General features: G+C 42.4%; 1 protein-coding gene across 3 annotated transcripts in view; it reads right to left on the minus strand.

The window, feature by feature from the left end:
• Positions 1–26136, minus strand: part of PACRG (parkin coregulated) — a 1556366-nt gene that overhangs the window by 725269 nt on the left and 804961 nt on the right. For 2 of the 3 annotated variants that reach the window (XM_029594132.1, XM_029594131.1), the window contains one exon: positions 7284–7433. The exons of the other annotated variant lie outside the window; for it this stretch is intronic. In XM_029594132.1, the coding sequence (XP_029449992.1) occupies positions 7284–7433 (150 nt within the window). The remainder of the gene's footprint in view (positions 1–7283; positions 7434–26136) is intronic. 3 annotated transcript variants of the gene reach the window in all.

Genomic DNA, 26136 nt, shown 5'->3' on the forward strand with positions numbered 1-26136 from the left:
GAGCAGTAAGTGAAAAAAGGGCAGCTGATAACTAAAAAGCGCAGAGATTTGAGGAGCTAAGAGATTAAACAGCCATCTTTCTTGGTACCCCTCTCTCTTCTTACTTTTTTTTATTGAACTATTTACCTGAGTTCAGCCCATTCTGGCTGAGTACAGAGTCAGTCACTGGAAGCGGGGAGAGAGAGTTAATGCCTTCACCGCCGCACTCAATTTCCTGCACCCGCTAGCATCTCAGCTGAATATCTCCTGGCAGCTAAATTCAAGCCAGAAACTGGCTACTGGACTGAGGCACTCAACTGAGGGAGGGATCACCAGATATCACTTCAGGAGAACTCAACTGAGGGGGTATCAACTTAGGAGAATTTTCTTTCTCCTTCTTTTTTTTTAAACAAGCAATCCCCAGTAAGGAGATACACATCCACCACCTGCTGGAGATGGAGAATAGTGGTGGGCTGATGTCAAAGCAAGGGTATATATACTAGGGATGTGAATCATTTTTTGATGATTTAAAAAAATCGTCCGATATTTTTTAAATCGTCAAAAATCAGTACAGTGTGCAATACAATAGAAATTTTAACAATTTATTGTGAAAAATCGTTACTCCCGTTAGTGTCCACTAACGGGAGTTATTTGGGGGGAGGGCGGGAAAACCGGCACACCAAAACAACCCCTAAACCCACCCCGACCCTATAAAACTAATCCCTTACCTTCCTCCACACCCCCAAACCCCCCCAAAACTTTTTACGAGTACCTGGTGGTCCAGTGGCGGCGTGGGGACCGATCTCCCGCTCTCGGGCCATCGGTGCCATTTTGACTGCCACTCAAAAATGGCACCGATGGCCCAATTAAAAAAAAACCCCACCCGACCCTTTAAAGATGACCCCCTTAGCTTCTCCCACCCTCCCGATTCCCCCAAAACATTTTTAAATTACCTGGTGCTCTAGTGGTGGTCCCAGGAGCGATCTCCCGTTCTCGGCCGTCGGCTGCCAGTCATAAAGATAGCGCCGATGGCTCTTTGCCCTTACCATGTGACAGGGTATCCGTGCCATTGGCCGGCCGCTGTCACATGGTAGGAGCACTGGATGGCCAGCGCCATTGATCAAGTATTGCAATGATCTATTGTAGAGAAGAGATTAGAATGCAGATCCATAATTTGCCGCTTGAAATAATTTTTACTAGCTAGCTTGTGTTCATTATGAATATTCTGCAGCCTCATTTTGGTTTCTTGAACAAAATTGTAAAATCTCAGCTTTTCCTCTATTGCTCAACTGCATGTGTACCATCCAAAGAACATCATATAACTGCTGTTCAATGCAAAATACATTTTGTTAAGCTCACAAAGGGAGTAGATTTTAAAAGAAGCGCGCATGGCCTACATGTGTGCGCGCTACCTGGTGCGTGCACATGTACGCCCGATTTTATAACGCGCGCGAGGGTCGGCGTGCGCAAGGGGGTGCACAATTATGCACCTTGTACGCGCCAAGCCACGCTGCCTTACCCCGTTCCCTACCCCCTAGCCTGACCTTCCCACCCCTTCCCCTAACCTTCCCTCCCCTAGCCCTATTCTAACCCCCCTGCCCTTTGTCTTACCTTTTGCCCCTGCCTCTGGGCAGGCACAAGTTGCGCACGCCAGCACACTGCCGGCATGCGATCCTCCGACAAAAGTGGCAATGGCCGCTCTGTCAGAGGCTTCTAGCCCCGCCCCACCCCGCCCCCGGACCGCCCCGTGTCCCGGGGCTTTACGCGTGTCGCTGGGCCTTTTTAAAACAGGCCCGGTGCATAAAGCTGGTTACGTGCGTAACCCTTTTAAAATCCGGCCCTCAGTTTATTGCTTCTCTGGCTGATAAAATAAAAAAATCCTTAAAGCAGCAAGACTATCTTGAATGTGCAAAATAACAATCTGTATGTTTCTTTGCTCTGTTATTTGTTCTTTTGTTTTTATGACTAAGCCTCTTTTTATTCCAATGTGTTTTTTTGTCTGTTTGTACAATCTATGAAACAAAAGATGTATATCTTTAATTATGTCTAAATAGAACTGGTGTCAATTACTGGAGGACAAATAGAATTGTCAAGTAATTAGGACCCCAAAAAATGTTTGTCAATTTTTAGAAATTAATTCTTAATGGTGACCGTCATAGTAGGCACTATCAGCAACACTTGTCTTCATTTGCCTTATAAGTTGTCACAGTCTTAGTTTTTTTTCTATTTATAATTTTTCTATTTTCTTATGCAAATGAAAGCAAGGCACTATCTGTTAAAAAGTGACTATGCTGCAGATCCTCTAACATGGGTCTATATTTCAAAGGAAAGATCTGCATCTGAGGATCTGTGACCAATGATTAATTATAAGGCAAATGAAGGTGAGGTGCTGCTAGTAGTGCCTATTATGACGGTCACCATTAAGAATTAATTTCTAAATATTGGCAAACATTGTTTGGGGATCATAATTACTTGACTAGCTTTTATTATGACCACACCAATGTTTTAAACATGTCATCCCTGAATCTATTTTTCAGATGCATTTATATGTCATAGATATTGGTATAATTTTTGCTTTGATTTCTGTCATGGAGGCAATGGCCCCCAGTTTGTGCAGATTCATAATGATGTACATAGTTAAGCAGGAGAAGATTTTATAGACTTTAAACTCTCATTTCTCCTTAGCATTGAAATAAAAAATTGCAATATATAGCTGAATCAATGAATTTAACTGATGTAAATTATCTAAGACATGTATGTCAGTTTGGCTTCTTTAAATGCATGTTTATAAATCTCAAAATAGTATAACAATTTACAAAGCTATATGTTTTGACATAAAATCTGCTAGTGCTTTTATCCTTTGAAAATTGCCAAAGGAAAAATATACTCAGAGATTTACATTTCTTTATTCTGCAAATACTTTATATAGCCAAAACAGCAGCGGTATGCAGATAAAAGAATGTGCATTGTGGTACAACATGTATACTCACCTGCATAAGAGATGGGCAATTGCACAAGAGGTGGGCAATTTTAAAAAAACCTTTTCACCTAGGGCTTATGCACTAAAACTTGCATTAAAAAGGTTTAGCGTTATGTATCCTAAAAATATTGACATCTACTAAAATACCACTTAATGGGCTATGCAATAAATTGTAGCCCTAATAGTGTGTTCATAGTAATATCATGTACATTAGCAAGAAAACATGTAGAGGTCTATTGTCAAAAGATTAAACTGGCTAACTTTGGGCCTCATTTTCCAAGCCGCTCGCACGCGATAAGGGACCTTTCGCACACGAAAAGTCCCTTATCGCGTGCGATACCAGGATGGGAGCGGAGTCGGGGCGGAGTCGGCCCCGGAAGAGGAGGAGTTGGGGCGTCACCGGGGCCGAATCTGCGCTGACACCGTGGACAGCGAAAAGGTAGGTGTCTTTTCGCTGCCTATTTCGCTCCCAATAACTACACCTCCTATGGTGGCGCTATTGGGTGCGAAACCGGCAGCGTCGCACCGCGATGGTGCGATCTCTGCCGGCTAGCGCAGGCCCGCTCCCCGTTTCGGCCCCCCATCCCTCATCTTCTAAAGTATCGCAGGCCTGCGATACTTTAGAAAATGAGGCCCCGTGTCTGGTTTAAAATCTCCCCTCTCTGACGTTTTAAATTTGTGTAAACAAAATTGCTGTGTGCACAGATTTAGCCATTCAAAAAGGGGACTGAGTTATAATATGCTGGGGTGGGTTAAGTAATTTAATTGATTAGAGTGACATTCAGGCAAGTGTCCAATGCCAGATCCCTCCCCCCCGCCCCCACCCCTTCACTATAAAAAGAAAAAACCCAGTGTGGGGCACCTAATCCCCAATATAAAAAATGCCCACTGACCTTACACTCCCGCCAACATCTCTGATATTTAACAAGTGTCCTACAAGTATCTCTCTTCCCAATTCTGCCCATTCAATGTTTTAAAACAATTGTCCATAGAGAACTTTTCAAGTGTAGAGCAGTGGTTTTTATCTTTCCTTAAATTCATTTCCAAAGAGATTTTCTCTACTACAGGACATGTCACCAAGTCTATCAGTCACATCCTCTCTTAGGCCTGAATGCTCATAACCATGAGAGTCTGCAGATACCAATGACCAAGGCAAAAACTCTTGATGCTATTTGCAAAGCATCACAGTTGACTTGACTAGATACTTCCCATACTTTTCAACCTTGCAGAGCAGATGAACAATCGTTTTGAAGTTTCATGAATGCTAGATGTGAGAAGACTATGAAGATATATAGAGTTTTATTGGGTGTATTAGTTAATTTTTTGTATGTTATGTATTTGTTAAATGTGATGTTATATTAATTTTGTAGCTAATTATACTAACCATTTTGTATATTTTTGTACATCAATTGGAGTTCATAGGTAAAGTGAATAATTAAATGTTTTAAATAAATAAAATATTTAAATAATTAAGAAACTCTGTAATATGAGAATTTCTGTGGACCTTCTAGGATGGAGTGTATGTATTTAATGATGAAGATATGGTAAGATGCTATGAAGGAGCTATGAATAGTGGGTTAGATTTTAAAAGGAGCGCACGCGATGTACATGTACACCCGATTTTATAACTTGCGTGCGCAGGCAGGCGCCATGCGTGCGTTAAGAAAGCAGGCGCTGAAAAGTCAGAGCCCGCTTTCCGCGAACATTATTGCATAGGCCCCAGTATTTGGAGTCTTTACACCAACAAGAAGCACAGTACAGAAAATTCCCCAGGAAGATACCCAAGGATCGAGTTTGGGGACATCTCCTGGAGAGGAAAGGTTCTGAGGGTTTGAGGTGTAGGTAGGGAGCCCGTAAAATTCTCATTTTCAGAAAGAAACTTCTTGGACTTGTAGTTAGAAACCTAATGACAACTCTGATTCATATCCCAAAATATAAACTTGAAATTAAATCTGACCTTGCACCTACTCCTAACTATGCATCACTAGGCATATGAGGTGATTCCTTAGGTCCGGAAGCAGAGCACTGCTGTGCAAGGTAGGCTTCTCTCACTGAAGCTCTATGACTCTAACTTGGTGCTGAAGATCTCCTTGCTGGTTCTTGATACATACCACTCAATGACAGGGCAAAGGTCTCGCTGAGCATTTCAATGAGCACCAACATTAGAGGCAAGGTACTCGGTGCCAGCATCTCTATCTTCTTGAGGTGTTTAGAGAGGCTGAAGGATACTTTGGCCAAATTACTCCTCAAAATTTGAGACCAAAATAGGAGGGGTCTAAGTAAAAGAAGAAATGTCTTCCCGAAGACAAGTACCATTGAAGAGTGTCATGACTGAGTTTCAGAATGGGTAGGCTGAGTTCACCTCCTGACACAGCCATGTGAGGGCAGACAGCAACAACCACAATCTCTCTGCTCTTGGATTCTTGCATGTGTGTGGCTACATTTTCATGCTTATTCTCAGAGACCATACAAGACTATTTTGTGTGCACCCACTAAAGTCTAATTTGCATATGATGCTCTTAAATGTACATGCAGATAGATGCTAATTTTAGCACATACCCACTAATGTCCTCTGATCCAGAAGGTCTTAGTGCATAACAGTTTGTTCTTAGTGCACGCTAAGTTTTAGAGCATAGTCCCCTAAAAATAAACATATATATATATGATACATATATCCAAGATTTAAGTAATCATGGAAGTACATGTATAATAAATAAAATCACTCTTCTTTTATCCAGTCCGGTTCCCTATCTATATATGTATGTATATGAAGATGGACTGACCTAATGAGTAATGGGCTAGAGGCCAGCAGGCAAGAATTTGTGTCCTACTTCTACTATTTTCACTTACCGTGACCTTGTTCAAGTCACTTTGGAGTCTATGTACTAATGGGTTTTCATATTAAGGCCTACATTAAACATGCATTATTGTGTATTACAGACTAATAACACAGATACTGCCTAATATCCAAGTACCATTTGTGTTATTTGTAGGAGCTTTAGTATTACCACACGGTAATGCAAATATATATGCACAGGATGTACAAATTGTCAGATTAGGTATTAACACTGAATGTTGCTTCATGTGGTTCAAATTTTAGGTTTGCAGTATTAAAGACCAAAGTGCCACCTGCATTTGAACAGCAGGTAACTCATGTCACCTTGCCAGTTTAATGAAGCTTAGTGCATTGATCCATTTAGTATTCTCTACCTTATAATTCTCTACCTTTGATGGCAAAGATTTATTGTGCAGTGCTAGGGTTAAGTACACTATATAAATGCTAAAATTAATAAATAGTATATTTTGTCAAAGTTCTACAGTGTACATACAAGACCACTGGGATAAAAATATTCATCATTATTGCAGAATTTGACTTAAAACTTTGCTCTCCCCCTGCTTTTCCCAGTTTCCTGACTATTACAGGGACCATGTACCAGATCTGAAAATCAGAACCTTGTCACTGACAACTGCAAACAGCTGAAACTAACGGGCCTCTGAAAAAGACAACTTTAAATATGTTTAAGTTTCTTAAGGGTATTTATTCTCCTGTAGGGGGTTCTCCAACTTGGTCCTCAAGGGCCACAACCAGCTCAGGTTTAGAAAATTTCCAAAATGAACAAGTGTGGGATTATCTGCATACAATGGAGGAGTGCATGCAAATAGAGTTCATGTACATTCATTGTGGGAATGTCAAAAACTCGACTAGGTTGTGGCCCTCAAGTTTCAAGTGTGGGAACCCTTGTTCTATTGCTAAGGATCATAAGTCGATATAACACATATTTAGTAATAACTGCTGGAAAATAATAATACATTGCTAGAAATGCCATATGGTTTTGAACAACAAGAGATCTTTTGTCCCTTCAATTAAGCAAACTATATTCAATTAATTATTATGCAGTCTCTGCTTTAAATTTAATTGACAGCTAAAAATGGATGATAGTGAGATTTCAGTGCCATAAAGAGCTGATGTAGAAGATGAAGTAATAACCATAAAAAAGCTGAAATAAAAGACAACTTTGTGATCTATTAATAAATTCAGAAGATTATTACAAAACTTAACAATTTAATTATTGGAAGATTATAGAACTGCTTCAGTGCTTCTGTACTGTGCTTAATAAGCTGTACGTGCAAGGAGTAGTAAATGAAATTGTTAATTTTACTGTATCCCAGAGGAGCAGAAGGAGTAGGTTATATTATTTAGAGCTCCAAATGGATTTGGATTTATATGTGGTGATAAATCCTGCCTGCATTGTTAATTAACCCTGCCTCAAGCCTCTTTCTACCTCCAAGGTTGCAATGCACAATGTCCACTGAGAAAACTTACCATTCATATTCTTAAAAAGATTCAGGATGGGAAGTATTTGACGGTAATAGGGTACGAGTGCCTCACCCACCATGTCAGCTGACACAATCAGATGTTGGAGAACTTTAAGTGTAATGCACATAATATGATGGTTACGAAGATTGAGTGCATCTGTGAAGTACAAGAAAACACAGTAAAAAAAAAAAGACAGAAGAATTAATTTCTGTAATGTAAAAAAGGGTGAAAGGTGCTGGGAGGAAAGAAACCCTCTAATGGGCAAATTTAATTAAATTGTACTATGCTGGGGACTGTAAGTGGGCCTTTATTAGTCCAACTTTGAAAGCTCCTAAAGATGAATTGCGGCCCTGATGTTATAAAACACTGCCTTGTCTGACTATTGTTTGTTCCCACAATTTGTGCTGACTCCTCACTAACCCCAAGAATGCAGCTCATTATTCCCTCATGCTGGTTGTGTTACTGGACTGATTAAATAAAAAAAAAAAAAAACACTCAGCAAGTACCACTGGGGCCAATGGAACTGAGAAGACAACCTGTGAAGGTCGACAACAACAGATACATTCTGAGGCAACAATTAGCTTGTTTGTAAGCATGTAGCTATATGCATAGGAATCACTTAATTCCTTTCAATGAACAATTCCTTCTATTCTCTAAACCAGTACAATAAGGCAAATATTTTTGAGGAAAAAAAAAAAGGAAAGAAAGCTGTGGGTTGTTTTTAAAAGGCAAACATTCTGAACTGCATAAGTGCAGATTCTTTATTGCCCACATGAGATTTTTGTGTAGTTAAAGATGTAAATTGTTTTTACTCCTGTCAATCTTATGACATTTCATAAACTTCTTTGCCTCTTTTCTTTCTTGAGATTCACAAGGACAAAGGAAACCTGAGTATGTTTCAGTTTTGTTTCTTGCATAATAAAATCAAGTATATCTTGAAAATTAACAGTTACATTTTTTTATGCAAACCATAAGTTTCAAGCTCTCCCACAGACTTCCACAGATTGAGAATAATGTATGATGCAAACACAGATGTAAAAAAAAAAATATATATATATATATATATATATATACACACAATAAAATATATCAGCAAGAATATCTTCCCTCTGCACTATAGTTTCCTTTGAGGTTTTCCATCACTAGCCCTAGTTGGACTTGATCCACCCTAAAGAAATTTCAGAACTGCCCAACTATTTGGCTTCAATGATGATTCTTGCAACAGCTAATACTCTTGTAGCAGGAAAGAGGCTAGGGAAGCTAATAGGATCCATGAGGCCTTCATCCATATGTAAATCATGGTGCAAGCAGAGTTCTCTTCTAAAATGTGCATCAGTCAAGTTAAAGTATTTCTTGTAACTGAGGTCCATCATTATGACAAGGTTTTTGAATTTAGCCACCTTATGAAGATATAGATAAACATAAATCTCATTTCAGCAAGACTAGATTACTGATAAGCATAACTAACCTTGCACTCAGTTTGACCCTGATTAATATTAGTGCAAAATAAACACTGAGGGCGACATTCAGTGCTACTTAGATGAGTAATTAGGACTTATACAGTTAAATACTACCTCCTCCCTCCCTCGCTTCCCTGTTCTACTGGTTACTTGTTACATGTAAAGCCTGTTGCTTGTTGCGTTCTCTGTAAACCGACGAGATGTTCCCAACGTGCGTCGGTATATAAATGCCTTCAAATAAATAAATAAATAAATAGCAATGGCTAAATATCTGGCCCTGCTTCAAAACCGCAGGATAACTAGTTATCCAGCTAAATAGCCAGCTAAGGCCTGGATTTATCAAAATGCACTAAATATCGCCTGCGATAAAAAAAGGGGTATGTTTTATGGTAATAGGCAGTTTATTACAATGTCTGCTAATACCTATGGGCCGGATTTTAAATGCCCTGCGCGCGTAAATCCGGCTGGATTTACGTGCACAGGGCTCTCGCTTGCCGGCGCGCCTATTTTGCATAGGCCGCCGGCGCGCGACAGCCCCGGGATGCACGTAAGTCCCGGGGCTTCGTAAAAGGGGCGAGGAGGGGGCATGTCCGGGGTCAGGGGGCGGTTCGGGGCGGGACCGGGGCGTGACACTGGCCCGGGGGCATAGTCGAGGCCTCCAGACCAGCCCCCGGGTCGGCTGATGGCACGCCATCAGCCCGCTGGCGCGCACAGATTTATGCCTGCTTTCAGCAGGCGTAAATCTGCCAACAAAAGATAGAGGGGGTTTAGATAGGGCCGGGGGGGGGGGGGGGGGGGGGGGGGGTGGGTTAGGAATGGGAAGGGAGGGGAAGGTGCGGGGGGGTGGAAAGAAAGTTTCCTCTGAGGCCGCTCTGATTTCAGAGTGGCCTCGGAGGGAACAGGCAGCGGGCGCCGGGCTCGGCACGCACAGGTTGCACAAATGTGCACCCCCTTGCGTGCGCCAACCCTGGATTTTATAAGATGCCCGCGTAACTTATAAAATCCAGCGTACTTTTGTTCGCGACAATTTATAAAATCTGCCTCCCTGTGAACAACTAAGTTACCACAAATTGTAATAACTTTTTCACACTTTGGGATAAGCAGTATTTCCTACATACAACCACTGGGGGAACCATGTTTACTATCAGGGCCACTGAGAGAGAGAGAGGGAGAGAGAGAGAGAGAGTGAGCACCTAGCTGTAGTACCCTACCATTAGATTAGGTATTTATATCTCTATGGGAGGCCAACCTAGTAACTCGAAGTGAGGTTTAGGTACTGGTGTAGGGGTTAGGGGCCACTTTGATATTCAAAGTGAGACGAATGAACAGAACGGTGCTCTCTTGTGAAGATTTGATGACCCTCGGAGTGAGGAAACTCACTCAAAGATGAGATTTGTGCAATGTTCTCTCAACCTAGCTTGATGGACTCTCTACCTGGGTAACATCAAACTAGGTTGAGAGAACATTGCACAAATCTCATCTTTGGGTGAGTTTCCTCACTCCGAGGATCATCAAATCTTCACAAGAGAGCACTGATCTATTCGTACGTCTCACTTTGAATGTCAAAAGGGAAATGGGAGGCATTAATATGTCCTACCACAATAGAATAACACACACTAATGCAGGATTTAAAGTCAGAAATAACTACACCTTTTTTTTGCGGTACAAAGAGAAAAAACATTTTAGCGCATGTTCGCGGCCATTATCTTGGATCATGGCTATCATCGTGGTGATTACTGCGGGTGATAAAAAGAGGTATTTTATCAGGCACACCTACCAGGCCTTTACGGGCCTGGTAGGTGTGCTTCTACAGGAGACGTAGTCTTAATAATATCAAACTGGTTTGAAAGTTCGTCCTGGAGCGAAGATTGCAATTGTTTAGTCGTTTCAATGAGTACCATTAGGTCGAAGGAACATTTGTTGAGAATCTGATTCCAACGGGTCAGGAAGATAGGATTGTCCGTGTGTAAGCGTGGCTCCTTTTGAATGCGGAGGCCCCTTGGAATCCGTCTAACCCTACAGTACTCAATGAGGGTAGAGGCGTGAAGTTCCGCTCGAGTAAGACGTTTTTGTAGGTTGATTACATCGATCCAGGAGATCACCGTGATATCCACTGAAGAGGAGTCGTCGAAGAAAGGCTGGTCCGTCAAGACTGCGTTAAACTCTGCTTCTGTGTAGCTGAATGTCTGATCGTCGGTGGCCATTTAAATGCTCAAATGAAGAGGTAAGTACAACCAAGAGAACAACAGAGCAACCGCTGCACTTCAGCAAATTATATCCACAGCAAAGAGTGCAGACCACCTACATTGAGTCCCAATCAAAAAATTCAAATTGCAAGTTTTTGCAGTCAAATTTTTATATTTAATTTGGCAACTCCACTGACTTACAGTACAAGCATCTTATAAGCGTCCCCCGGCAAGATTTCAATTACCCCAATATTGACTGGGTAAATGTAATATCAGGGCATGCTAGAGACATACAAATCCTGAATGAAATAAATGACTGCTTCATGGAGCAATTGGTTCAGGAACCAACGAGAGAGGGAACTATTTTAGATTTAATTCTTAATGGAATGCATGATTTGGTGAGAAAGCTAACAGTGGTGGGGCCACTTGGCAATAGTGATCATAACATGATAAAATTTGAACTGATGACTGGAAGGGGGATAAAATGTAAATCTACAGCTCTGACACTAAACTTTCAAGAGGGAAACTATGATAAAATAAGGAAAATAGAAAAAAACTGAAAGGTACAGCTGCAGAGGTTAAAAGTGTACATCAGGCATGGACATTGTTTAAAAATACAATCTTAGAAATGCAGTCCAGATGTTTTCCATACATTAAGAAAAGTGGGAGGAAGGGAAAACAATTACCGGCATGGTTAAAAGGTAAGGTGAAAGAGACTATTTTAGCGAAATAATCATCCTTCAAAAATTGGAAGAAGGATCCATCTGAAGATAATAGGAAAAAGCATAAGCACTGTCAAGTTAAGTGTAAAACATTGATAAGGCAGGCTAAGAGAGAATTCGAAATGAAGTTGACCGTATAGGCAAAAACTCATACTAAAAACTTTAAAAAATATATCCAACGCAGGAAACCTTTGAGGCAGTTGGTTGGACCATTAGATGACCAAGGGGTTTAAAGGGCTTTTAAGGAAGATAAGGCCATTGCAGAAAGACTAAATGCATTCTTTGCTTCTGTGTTTACTAATGAGAATGTTGGGGAGATACCAGTTCTGGAGATGGTTTTCAAGGGTGAGGAGTCAGATGAACTGAACCAAATCACTGTGAACCTGGAAGATGTAGTAGTCCAGATTGACAACTTGCATACCATCCAGTCCAGGAACTCACCTGGACTGGATGGTATGCACCCCAAAGTTCTGAAGGAACTAAAAATGAAATTTCAGATTTATTAGTTTAAATTTGTAACCTATCATTAAAATCATCCATTCTATCTGAAGACTGGAGGGTGGCCAATATAACCCCAATATTTACAAAGGGCTCCAGGGGCAATCTAGGAAACTATAGACCAGTGAGTATGACTTCACTGCCGGGAAAAATAGTGGAAACTATTCTAAAGATCAAAATCACAGAACATATAGAAAGACATGGTTTAATGGAACACAGTCAACATGGATTTACTTAAGGCAAGTCTTGCCTCACAAATCTGCTTCATTTTTTTGAAGGGTTAACAAACATGTAGATAAAGGTGAGCCAGTATATGTAGTGTATTTGGATTTTCAGAAGGCGCTTGACAAAGTCCCTCATGAGAGGCTTCTAAGGAAACTAAAAAGTCATGGGATAGGATGAGGTGTCCTATAATGGAATACAAATGGGTTAAAAGACAGGAAACAGAGAGCAGGATTAAATGGTCAATTTTCTCAGTGGAAAAGGGTAAACAGTGGAGTGCCTCAGAAATCTGTACTTGGACCAGTACTTTTCAATATATTTATAAATGATTTGGAAAGGAATAAGATGAGTGAGGTAATCAGATTTGCAAATGATACAAAATTATTGATTGGTTAAACACAGCGCTACGCTTACATGTCCCCCAGAGAAAACTTAGATCAGCCATTAAAGCTCTTCTAACCATCCCCTCGGTCGAGTCAGCAAAATTGACCCAAGTTATCTGGCCCAACATTATGGAACACAATGCCACTCAAAACAAGATTACAGAGAGATTTAAAACTCTTCAAAAAAAGTTTAAAAACATGGCTTTTCAAAAAAGCTTTTTACAGTGAGAATGGAGAATAAGAAGTATAAATGAACAAGCAAAATAACACAGCACAAAGTCACCTAGTAGTGTAATTGTATACTTTATTATTTTTCTCATAATTAAATACTAATATAAGAGATTTACAGTATAAAGTACAATACTTGTATGGTTATCCTATTAATCACATAAATGGAAAAGATCCAGATCACTTATCATATACCTTATATTATTAAAACATGTAATCGAAAATTTATTGGCACTTTGTTAGAAAACTTTTAACCAAACTTAAATTTACGTGCCTCTCTGTAAACTGTTGTGATAGTGCATTACTAAACGACGGTATAGAAAAGATTTTAAATAAATAAAAATAAATATTCAGAGTAGTTAAATTACAAGCGGATTGTGATAAATTGCAGAAGGACCTTGTGAGACTGGAAGATTGGGCAACCAAATGACAGATCACATTTAATGTAGACAAGTGCAAGGTGATGCATATTGGGAAAAATATTTAATGCTGTAGTTACATGATGCTAGGTTTCATATTAGGAAAAAGATCTAGGCATCATAGTAGACAATACAATGAAATTGTTGGCTCAATGTGCTGCAGCAGTCAAAAAAGCAAACAGAATATTAGGAATTATTAGGAAGGGAATGTGAATAAAATGGAAAATGTGAATTTGTCTCTGTATCACTCCATGGTGAGACCACACCTTGAGTTCTGTGTACAATTCTGGTCGCTGCATCTCAAAAAAGATATAGTTGTGATGGGGAAGGTAAAGAGAAGGGTGACCAAAATGATAAAGGGGATGGAACAGCTTCCCTTTGAGGAAAGGCTAAAGAGGTTAGGGCTGTTCAGCTTAGAGAAGAGACGGCTGAGGGGGATATGCTAGAGCTCTTTAAAATCATGAGAGGTCTAAAATGGGTATATGTAAATTGGTTATTTACTCTTTCAGATAATAGAATAACTAGGTGGCACTCCATGAAGTTAGCAAGTAGGACATTTAAAACTAATTGGAGAAAATTCTTTTTCACTCAACGCACAATTAAGCTCTGGAATTTGTTGCCAGAGCATGTAGTTAGTGCAGCTAGAATAGCTGGGTTTAAAAAAAGTTTGGATAAGTTCTTGGAGGAGAAGTTTATTAACTGTTATTATTCGAGTTGTCTTAGTGAATAGCTATAGCTATCACTATCACTAACATCAGTAGCATGGGATCTACTTAGTGTTTTGGTACTTGCCAGGTACTTGCAGCCTGTCCATCAAGCCCACCATGCTGTAGGAAACAGCATGATGGGCTTGATGGACCCTTGGTCTGACCCAATATGGCATGTTCTTATGCTCTTAGCCTAAGAGCCAAGGCAGCAGAGTTCAAGTGAAGGACTCAGACAGTCCATGTTGAAAGAATGCACTCAAAGAGGAAGAAAGCCTAAGGGCCAAGGCAGTAGAGTTCAAGCGAAGGTCCCAGGCAGTCTGTGTTGAAAGAGTGAACTCAAAGGAGGGAGAAGCTTATGCACCAGGGCAGCAGAGTTCAAGTAAAGGTCCCAGACAGTCCACGTTGAAAGAGAACACTTAAAGGGGGAACAGTCTAAGGGCCAAGGCAGCAGTGTTCAAGTGAAAGCCCCAGACAGTCCATGTTGAAAGAGCAGGCTCAAAAGGGGGCAGCCTAATGGTCAAGACAACAGAGTTCAAGAAGGCCCCAGACGGTCCATGTTGAAAGAACGCACTCAAGGGGGCACACTAAGAGACACAGAGGAAGGTTAAGTAGCAGGCAGCAGGACCAGGACTTGAGAGTGCAGCATGGAGACCAAGGACTAGGACTGGAAAGTACAGCATGGAGACAGTATCACTAGGAGAAGCCCCAGCAGCATGGAGGGAACAGCACCATAAGAAGACACAGCAGCATGGAGGTAGCAGCATCAGGACAAGACACAGCAGCATGGAGCTAGCAGAAGGATGACCTGAGATAAGATGAGACACCAGCATGGAGGCAGTAGCAGGATGAGCTGAGATGAGATGAGACACTAGAATGGAGGCAGCAGCAGGATGAGCTGAGCTGAGCCGAGACATCAGCATAAAGGCAGCAGCAGGATGATCTAAGACACCAGCATGGAGGCAGTAGCAGGATGAGCTGAGATGAGATACCAGCATGGAGGCAACAGCAGGATGAGCTGAGATGAGACACCAGAATGGAGGCAGCAGCAGGATGAGCTGAGATGAGATGAGATAAACACCAGTATCAGGAACAGGAGTTGAGATATGATGCAAAGAGGCAGCAACTTGAGTTCTGTGTACAGAACTCAAGTTGCTGCCTGACTGAAGACCGCATCAAGGAGGCTGCAGTATGGGCAGAGCATTGAGGAGGGTTTTAGAACTAGGCAGCAGGAAAACAGGGGCAGACAGTGGAACATCCCCTTCAGCAAGCCAGCACAGGAACTCTGTAGTGAGGATGGGCCCAGCAGTCTTTATCCATTTAGCTGGCTCAGGAACTCTGTAGACAGGATGTGCCCAGTAGTCTTCTCCAATATAGCCGGCACAGGAACTCTCTCCAGAGACCCAGCCAGGCTTGGTCAACAATTCTTGTTTCTGGGTGTCACAGAGCATCAGTTGTGAATGTTCATGGCCCTTTGTCATGCTGTGGCTTGCCACTTGAAGGTGGCATGTCTTTGGGGTGCCTACCCCTGGGTCATCTGTCAGGCCGGGGTCTGCTACATAGCATAGTCTTGGAATGCTGGGAAAGTCACTGGTGGAGGCTCTGGCATTCTTTGTAAAATCTGGGTGAGGACGCTGGTGAGGTTATTTATAGACATTGCATTGTGCTGAGCGCTTGTGTGTGGGTTGCCTTCTGGTCACGTATGGCCTTAGTCTGCCCGTTTGCAGCCCACCTGATGCACGCTAGCTCTGCCCACATTTGGTACAGGTGGACACCATGGCTCCTTTCTAGCTGATCCAGTTGCTCATGCATTGAGGTCTCGCTTGGTGCTGGTGGTGGTGCCGGAGCTAGTGCTGTGCTGGTCATGGGCAGAGGGGATGTTTGAGCCTCTAGAAATAGCATGAGGGGGCTGGTGGGCCACTCCATCTTGGTGTGTGCTGTAGGCTGGGTTCCTCCTTGAAGCTGGAAAGATTTAGGCTCACATTGTGTGGGCTTGCTGAGCCAAGGGGTTGCAGTATCTTGCTGTGCTCAGGAGGCTGCTGCTGCTGCTCCTCCTCCTCCTGCTTGCTGAACAGTGTCTAAGCATCCATAAACATGTGGGATGGAAAAGTGCTGCTGCATGGCTGTTCCTGGCTCTTCACTGCTGGTCCCTGGGGCTGCATGGCTGGGATTGGCAGAGTCCTGGGCAAGAGCTGTGGAAACAAAGAAAAAGACATAAGTACCAAAGCCAAGAGGTACACACATGGACCATTTGGCTTAAGATGCGCACTTTGCATGTCAATCAATGGGAGCATCTTATGCCAAATGATGTATACAACTGTAACAGCTTTGCCGTTTACAGGTGAGGTGAACTTACCGGCTTCAGCTTGCATGGTGTCTAGCTGCTCATACATGCCCTCGAACACAACTGGTCCCAGCCATTGAATGAAGTGCTCCTCAGCACAATCGGACAAGGAACTCCTCCGCTAGTCTGCCGCATGTACCTGTTGTAGTTCACCACCTTGGTCTTTAACTGGGCCTTTATATCCCGTTATCTGTGGGCCACCTGCTCCCCACTGCATCTCACGCTGCTGCACCTTGAGACGATGGTGTGCCAGATCTAGCCCTTGGCTGCTCTTGAGGTTTTGGCCACATGGTTGCCGAAAAGCATGGCATAATTTTCCAGTTACATGGCGAAGAGCATTTCATTGTCCTCCGGTCTGAACTTCAAAGCCCTGAGATGAACGTGCCCTGCTGACTGAAGGGGTGCCACTTCCACTTCTGGAGAGGTGTCCTCCCTTTCTTCACTCTCTCTCCCTTCCCTTTGTCTTACCCCCACACCTGCCCTACTGTCTTCCCTCCTTTCTGCCCTCTCTGTCTAACCCTAGCCTATCATCTTCCTCCCACCGTATTTGCCAGCCTATCCCTTTCCACCTCTTGCCTCTCCTATCTCTTGCCATCTCCTTATCTCTACACCTGTCCCTCCTTCCCCTAGCTCTCCTGCCCTCTTCTTCCCTCCTCCCCCTCTTCTCCTCACGCTTCTCCTCTTCTCTCTCCCCCTGCCTCTCGGGCTTCATCCTCTCCACTGATCAACAACACCATGCCTCACTATTCCTCTTCTGACTCACCACCATGCCTCACCACCACTCCAACACGCCTCAACACTACACCTCCTCCTCACCAACACTCCTCACCACCATTCCTCACCACTCCTCCTCACCACTATGCCTCTCCAGTCCTTCTCACAACCATGCCTCACCACTCCTCCTCCGCCTCACCCTAACACATAAAGACAGACATACAGAAAAAATTAACAAAAACTTTCACATACACAGATCAAGACAATAGACCAAGGGAAAGTGAAACAGACAAGAAATAAGGCACAGGGCACTACACTCAGAAATCACTAACTAACTCCAACCAGCTATCAAGAACCACCAACTCACCTACTCTCTCCTCCTCTCTCGAAATGCATGACACACCCTCAAATTGGCAGTTGCAGGAATCCGATATATATAAATTAGTAAAATAACACGCCAAACATTAATCTACACATGCAGGGTAAAATGACGCACTACGTGCTGACGCAATGTGCAACACAGTAACACAATGACCACACATCAATTGCCTATGCGATAATGCATTTGTGGTCAACTGCTGTCTTTTTATAAGTAAGGTTATTGAGCCTGGTAGTAGTAGGAGTTTGTGTTGCTGTTACTGAGATGACACCAGAACCAGAATATCTTTTTTGTAGGGTGAATTGTACAGGGAATGTCGTAATTCTGTTTTACATCCATTATTGTGGGGCAGGGGTTTCCGGTTGATGTACACTGTACTTTTACATATGCCCCAATGACGGTCATGTGTTCAGTGTGTCACACATGTGAGAACCATCTGTCATAGGTAGGCTTGTTACAGTTTGAGTGCATTCCATAATACAGGTGTAGCTGTGTGATTGAGGTGAAGTATTTTACTAGCATGTAAGCTGGGAGGCCAACATACAAATAATTATAGTAGTCTAATCCTGAAAGGATGACGGCTTGCAGGACATTTCTAAAATCTGCAGAGAATAGAAGAGCTTTTAGTCTTTTAAGAAGATTCAGTTTGTAGAAGGATGATTTTACTAATTTAGATATATTGTTACTGCCGTGGACCCTTCGGCCGGCTGAGACAGTAGATGGAATGCTGTGAGAACCCACAGGAAGCGTCACAGCTGGGAGGTGGCGCTGAAGAGATCCTGGAGAGGACTTCACCACCGGAAGCCCAAGGTCCCCCCAGGAGGAGCCCATAGGGACCCGGGCCTCTTGGACTTAGGTGGGACCCTATGCGACCAAGGATCCGGCAAGGTGGACGAAGAGGACGGCTGGGCCCAGGAGATGGAAGAGTCTTCACCCTCGGAAGCCCACGGCTCCCCCGGGAGTTGCCCGTGAGAGCCCGAGCCGCTGGAACTTAGGAGAACCCTCGGGGCCAACGGGTGCCGGAAACCTGAGGAGGTGGAAGAAGCTGAAGTCAGGAACGAAGCCGGGTCAGAAGCCAGGAATCAGAAGACAGAGTCAGAAGCCAAGGATCAAGCTGAAGCGGAGTTGTGGACAGAGCCGGGGTCAGAAGCCAGTAATCAGAAGATGGAGTCAGAAGCCAAGGATCAAGCTGAAGCGGATTCATGGACGGAGCCGGGGTCAGAAGCCAGTAATCAGAAGATGGAGTCAGAAGCCAAGGATCAAGCTGAAGCGGATTCATGGACGGAGCCGGGGTCAGAAGCCAGGAATCAGAAGATGGAGTAGAGAACTCAGGACAAGCAGCAACTAGACACTCTGAGTCGGAGGAACCTCGTTGCAAGGCGAGGTACAGCTGTGGCTGTCGGGTTTAAAAAACCCGGCAGCATCTGACATCACCAGGAGGCTGTCCAGCGATTCCTGCGCTGGCCCCTTTAAATGCCGAGCCCCCGGCGTGTGCGCGCCTAGGGGGCAGGGCCAGCCGCGGGCCGTCGACGGCGTCTCCCTCTCATGGGGAGCGCCGCGGTAGGCCACGTTCCAGGCCTGGGTGGCCGACAAAGTTTTCCTGCAGCTGGACCGGGACGACGAAGGTCTCCTGTGGCCGGTCCGGGCCGCTTGGTAGGTGGAGGTCCAGGGGCACGGCCCGGGACCGTAACATATATTGACTGTCATAGATAGTTTGGAGTTAACAATGACTCCTAAGCTGCAGGCATGAGTAACAATAGGAACCAGGTGATTGCCAAATATTAGTTGCGGAGGGGGATAGCGTGAAGAATTGGGTATAGTTGATAGATGTAGTATTTCAGTTTTTGCAGCATTTAGTTTCAGTTGGTCATAAGATAACCAGGTTTTTATGGTTTCTAGGTAGAGGGTAATTAAAGAAAAGGTGTGTGTGCAGAAAGATTTGTAGGGAATGAGAAGTTGTATATCATTGGCATAGATCTTAAAATCTATGCCTAGACCAGTTAATATGTGGCAGAGGGGAAGTACTTAGATGTTAAATAACATAGCTGACAAAGAGGAGCCTTGTGGGACTCCAGTTGTAGTGGTATACCAGTCTGAGTGGCAAGTGTCTATGTTAATTTGCTATGGGTGATTGGATAAGTTAGACAGATACGATTTTTTGTCTAACTATAAGACAGTCCTATGGACCAACCAGACTAAGGCCTAGATTCATCAAATTGGAATACATATAGCAGAAAAACGCCAGCGATAAAAAAAAATGGCATGGTTAGGCTAGTTTCCTGTTTACTGTATCACATAGGCAATTTATGTGCGGTGCATTGTGTTATTGCATTGCACATTGCATCAGCTTACATGCTAGTAAAATACTTCATCTCAGTCACACAGAACCGACCTAACATACTCCCAGGATCTGCAGTAATGCATATAAAGTAATCCACACACAGCTACACCTGTATTATGGAATGCACTCAAAAAGTAACAAGCTTACCTATGAAAAGGCAACACTACAAAAATTAAATCAGGCCCTAAACATGAATCCACCTCCTATTAGGAAAAGAGAACTAGCCAAGCAGCTACAGATCCCCGCACAGAAATAATTGTAAAACTATACTAATAAACAGAATAAATGATTCAAAACAGCTATGAACAGAATAACATCCAACAATTAAAAACTCATAAAAATTATGAGAAATTCTCCAAACACCAATAAAATATTTCAAAACAGCAGACACCACATAATATTCAATAATTAAAATGGCAGTCAATCAAGAAAAATAAACTTTAAAAGCCACCTTTACTTACCCCCTCCAGCAACTCGATTAACATATATGTTTATATATCTATATTTTGTTTTTGAAACATGTATAGCTCATTGCATCCAAAGGTTTTCAAACACTGCACGGAGCGGCAGTAGCCACAGAGGCATTCAAACACTGCACGGAGCGGCAGTAGCCACAGCGGCATTCAAACACTGCATGGAGCGGCAGTAGCCACAGAGGCATTCAAACACTGCACGGAGCGGCAGTAGCCACAGAGGCATTCACGGAGCGGGATGCCAGTGGCCAGTAGTTGGTGTTCCACCTTCACGGAGCGGAAGGATGGAGGGCTGCTATTTCAAAATAAATAAATAAATAAATAAATAAATAAAACAAAACAAAAAAAATAAAAAACAGGGGTGGGTAAGAGTATGGGGCAAGGAGGGTGGCCTGCTTGTTACAGCAGTTGCTACCCCTAATTGAACTGGATGTCACTTGGATGCAGATACAGAGCTGCTCTCTAAATTGGGTGGAGGGGAATTAGGGCTGGAGGGTACTGGAAGCCAATAGTAACAGGTGGGAGAGAGAAAAAGGGAAAAAAAATGGATAAAGTGCGTAGCTTGCTGGGCAGACTTGATGGGCCGTTTGGTCTTCTTCTGCCATCATTTCTATGTTTCTATGTTTCTATGTTTCATGGGGAACAAAAAGCAAACCTTCATACATTAAAGCAGACATAACAAACAAACAATAACAATCCACTACCACAAAGTGCCTATAAAAACAACTTCTTTAAAAAAAAATTGCATAAAAGTCATCTGACAGATCTTAACCTCATCTCAACAAACCCCTATTGCCAATTTATAAAGATGGTCAAAAAGCCTTCACCATGATCTTAGTCCTGCTGCCCATAGGCCTGGATAACTAAAAAGGCTTTACGATGTTTTCTGAAAGTTTTAATATAAGCTTTAGCGCTGAAGAACTCAGGCAAGGAGTTCCAAAGCTACTGCTGAAGTAGTTATATCTCGAGTCTCTACAAGGTGTGCTCCCCTAACAGAAGGAACATCCAAGACATTTTTTCCTGAAAATCTTGTGAGACCCTATACATTTTTAGAAGGGTACTACAGCATTCAGGAGCAATGCAGCTCAGAGCCTTATCAATCAAAATCAAAACCTTGAAACTGATGCGCATCTGTATAGGAAGACAGTGGAGGGAACACAATAGCAGAAAAACGTGGTCACTCAACTTGGATCCCTATACAGAGGGATCACATGTTGCCGCTATTGTGTTCTTTCCACTGGCTCCCTATACAGTGCCATTGCAGCAATATTTTGAACTGTTTGCAAGGCTCTAACAGAGGTCATGGGTAATCTAAAATACAGAATTACAATTATCTAAGGATATTAAAACCAGTGCGGTAGCCTAGATCTAAAATTGTCAAAAGTTAAGTATAAGAAAAGCTAAGAAGGTGTAAAAGATGATGCCTAGATTTCAAACTTGAGAAAAAAGTGATATTAGATAGGGATGTGAATCGTGTCCTCGATCGTCTTAACGATCGATTTCGGCTGGGAGGGGGAGGGAATCGTATTGTTGCCGTTTGGGGGGGTAAAATATCGTGAAAAATCGTTAAAAATCGAAAAATCGAAAAACCGGCACATTAAAACCCCCTAAAACCCACCCCCGACCCTTTAAATTAAATCCCCCACCCAAATAACTTAAATAACCTGCGGGTCCAGCGGCGGTCCGGAACGGCAGCGGTCCGGAACGGGCTCCTGCTCCTGAATCTTGTCGTCTTCAGCCGGCGCCATTTTCCAAAATGGCGCCGAAAAATGGCGGCGGCCATAGACGAAAAAGATTGGACGGCAGGAGGTCCTTCCGGACCCCCGCTGGACTTTTGGCAAGTCTCGTGGGGGTCAGGAGGCCCCCCACAAGCTGGCCAAAAGTTCCTGGAGGTCCAGCGGGGGTCAGGGAGCGATTTCCCGCCGCGAATCGTTTTCGTACGGAAAATGGCGCCGGCAGGAGATCGACTGCAGGAGGTCGTTCAGCGAGGCGCCGGAACCCTCGCTGAACGACCTCCTGCAGTCGATCTCCTGCCGGCGCCATTTTCCGTACGAAAACGATTCGCGGCGGGAAATCGCTCCCTGACCCCCGCTGGACCACCAGGAACTTTTGGCCAGCTTGTGGGGGGCCTCCTGACCCCCACGAGACTTGCCAAAAGTCCAGCGGGGGTCCGGAAGGACCTCCTGCCGTCCAATCTTTTTCGTCTATGGCCGCCGCCATTTTTCGGCGCCATTTTGGAAAATGGCGCCGGCTGAAGACGACAAGATTCAGGAGCAGGAGCCCGTTCCGGACCGCTGCCGTTCCGGACCGCCGCTGGACCCGCAGGTTATTTAAGTTATTGGGGGGGGGGGGGTTCGGGAGGGTGGGGGATTTAATTTAAAGGGTCGGGGTGGGTTTTAGGGGGTTTTAGTGTGCCGGCTCACGATTCTAACGATTTATAACGATAAATCGTTAGAATCTGTATTGTATTGTGTTCCATAACGGTTTAAGACGATATTAAAATTATCGGACGATAATTTTAATCGTCCTAAAACGATTCACATCCCTAATATTAGATGGTCTTCAAACTGGAAAGTAGAAGGAAGGAAAACATATCCTCTCTCTATGCATTTTATAAAATTACATATGTAATAATTGTAACATATATGTGTAATAACCCCAAATTATAAGTGGAAGCATTTATTTTATAAAGATTGTGTATACTTTGCTTATGACTGTTGGCCACTGTTAGAAACAGAATACTGGGCTTGATTGACCCTTGGGCTGACCCAGTATAGACTATCTTATGTTTTAATTGGCTTACTTGTGCATGTATTTTCAATCACCAGTTCACCGACACCTCCACCAATTGACCCAGACCCTCCAGCACTTCACCCTGACCTCCCACCCAAAACTTGGAGATAAAAAAAGTGCAATTTTTCTTCTGAGACTTAACTAACAGGTGTAAAAGTGTACAGACAAATTCAGTAATGAATATGCATATGCCACTTACAAAATACCAAGCTGGGCATGTGCTTCTCAACTATGCACTGGAATGCCCCTGAGCCACCTACTTTTTTTATTTATGCATGACACTTCTAGTACGCGCATACTTAGGCATGACACTTCTAGTACGTGCATACTCTAGGCTCTTGCAAAATACTACTTACAAGCCTACATGTCACTTACACGTGACTTCCAAAGTTTCACATGTAAACATTTTGAACATTTACCCCTGAAGACCTAGAATCATATTTACTATGGGCAAATGCCGGAAATAATCATCCTTTATCTTGTGGTATCAGTTCTCAAGCTAAGTAGTTTTTCCTACTTTAAACAATCATAGATGCACATAAGAATTCAGAAAGAAAAAATAAGTATCCAGCAAAACTGTGAAAGTTAATTATGTTTAAAACAATTCATATTACTTTAATTCTGCACTAGGGTTTAATTGTAAAAACTCAAATCAATATATTACTCAGATACTTGTTTATCTTCAATCAATGACTATAAAGAGTATGGGTAGAAATTGCTGGGAACAGGGTGATTTTAATTTAAGATACAGTATGTGTTTATTTTTTGAATGGTGCTTTTTATCAGTTTAGTTTTAGATTTTACTGTCTTCCTTGTACATCCAGTTCTAGTTCCAGCCAAGCTATGTTTGAATAATGAATATCCGAGTCAGTTGAGGGCTAATCTAGAACTTTTTGTTTTCCTGACCCTCTATTTTTTACTTGATTCATAATCATTCATGAAAACTGTGCAATTCACTTTTAAAAGGGAGCTGGGCATCTTGCCAATAGCTAAACTACTGCATTCTGTGTAGCTCACAGGTTTGGTTGCTGTGTGTTTATATTAAATATATTTTCTCCTCATTATCCTCACCAATTTTATCATATCTTTTACAAAGGAGAACACTTTTAGCAATTCTAAATACAGAATGTTCTCTGAAATCCAAAAAGTCTAATCAAGGCTAAATTGATGCCTCCCCTCCCCCTCCTTCCCAATATAACAAGCAGGATTCTTATATGTTCCCCAATATAACAAGCAGGATTCTTATTCGTTCTGGTTTGTATAATGCCGTGTGTTGAAGGGTATGTAAGATAACAATTTTCTTGTATTTACACCGTCATTGTCAACATCGACAGGAGACTTTACCATGTATCAAAAACTGAAAGCCAGAGATGGGCAATTTTAATAAAAGCATTTTTACACCGATCTTTTCGTCGCTTACCAGCAATATTGGATTGGCTTCCGCTTTGATTATTTGTTACACAATTTTAATATGTATGCTTTTCTTGTAAACTGCTATAATGGTTTGAATAGCAGTATAGAAAATTTTTTTAAATAAATAAATAAATGTAAAACTGATAGGTAGTTATTTCTCCTCTCCTAACAGTTTTTTTTAAAGCAATTTAATATATTTTACCTGTATAGATATTGAATTTTAACATACCCTGTTAATATATTTGTACATCTTGACTCTCAATTTATTTGGAGTGAATTTTCAAATCATGTTTTATGTACATAAATGGCTGTTATAAAATAGCCCAGGGCCTAATGCATGTGAAAGCATACAAACTTATTATGCTCATATTTTTACATGTAATAGATAGAGCAGGGCTTCCTAAAACTGTCCTGGGAACCCCACAGCTAGTCTGGTTTTCAGGATATCCCCAATGAATATGCATGAGGCAAATTTGCATATATGGACTGGCTGTAGCGTCCCCAGGACAGGTTTGGGAAGTCCTGGAGTAGAGGCATATAAGGTGGTAGAGTTGTAGCAGCATTAAGACTTACGAGCATACATTTTATTAAAAAACTATGCATTAAGCTAACTTGCACAAGTTATACCCTTGATAGAGTAGGTGTAACTTTGCGCAGGCGAGTTTGTATTCCTATTAGGGTACCTACTTTTTATATGTTTTCTTTCTTTTGCCATAACAAATCTCTGTTTACTTTTTTTTTTTTTAATTTACAATTTTTATTGCTGTATAAGACAAACAGTGAAATGCAATATACATTGTAAACGAGACAGAAAACAGCATTATAAACTGGAAGGTGCAATACAGTATGGTATAATATAGGATAGGATAGGATAGTATTCTCCCCCACCCTCTCATGCTATTCACAGACTATAAGGTTCAAGTCATCGATCTGTCGCTCCAGCCGGCATTATCTTATAAACAGTGGTCAATATGATTGATTGAAAAAAAAAAAAAAGAAGAAGAATCTTATTTCTTATGTTCTTATATTCTTAAGAATCCCATTAGCTGGTCGTGAATATTAGAGATCTCCAGGAAATGTAAGGCTCCCAAACTTGATTGAATTTGGAAAGGCGGTGATATTTCAACGCCGTGAGTCGGTAGAGAGTGCAAATCCCATCTAGGCGTCTTAGAATTTCATCCGAAGTAGGTGGTTGGAGTCGTTTCCATTGGTACGCTATCTCCATCTTAGTAGCCGTGCAAATTTGCTGTATTAAAATTTGTGCAGATGCTGAAAATGTATCATTGGAGAAAAATAGAAGTGCCTGATCTTTAGAGAGAGTACAAGGAGTCTGGAGTAGTCCTGATATTAACATTGAGACATAGGTCCAGAGAGGTTTGATATAGGCACAGTCCCACCACATATGGATATATGTGCCAGGTTGATGGCAATTCTGCCAACACTGAGGATCCACTCTGGGGTAACAGTGATGTAATCTAACTGGTGTTAAATGCCATCGGTAAATAATTTTGTAGTTGGCTTCGATAATCCGGGTGAATACATTGCTACGAGAGATTTTGGAGAATATAATGGACCATTCC

Source organism: Rhinatrema bivittatum, chromosome 3 (assembly GCF_901001135.1).
Source record: "Rhinatrema bivittatum chromosome 3, aRhiBiv1.1, whole genome shotgun sequence".
NCBI lineage: Eukaryota > Metazoa > Chordata > Amphibia > Gymnophiona > Rhinatrematidae > Rhinatrema > Rhinatrema bivittatum.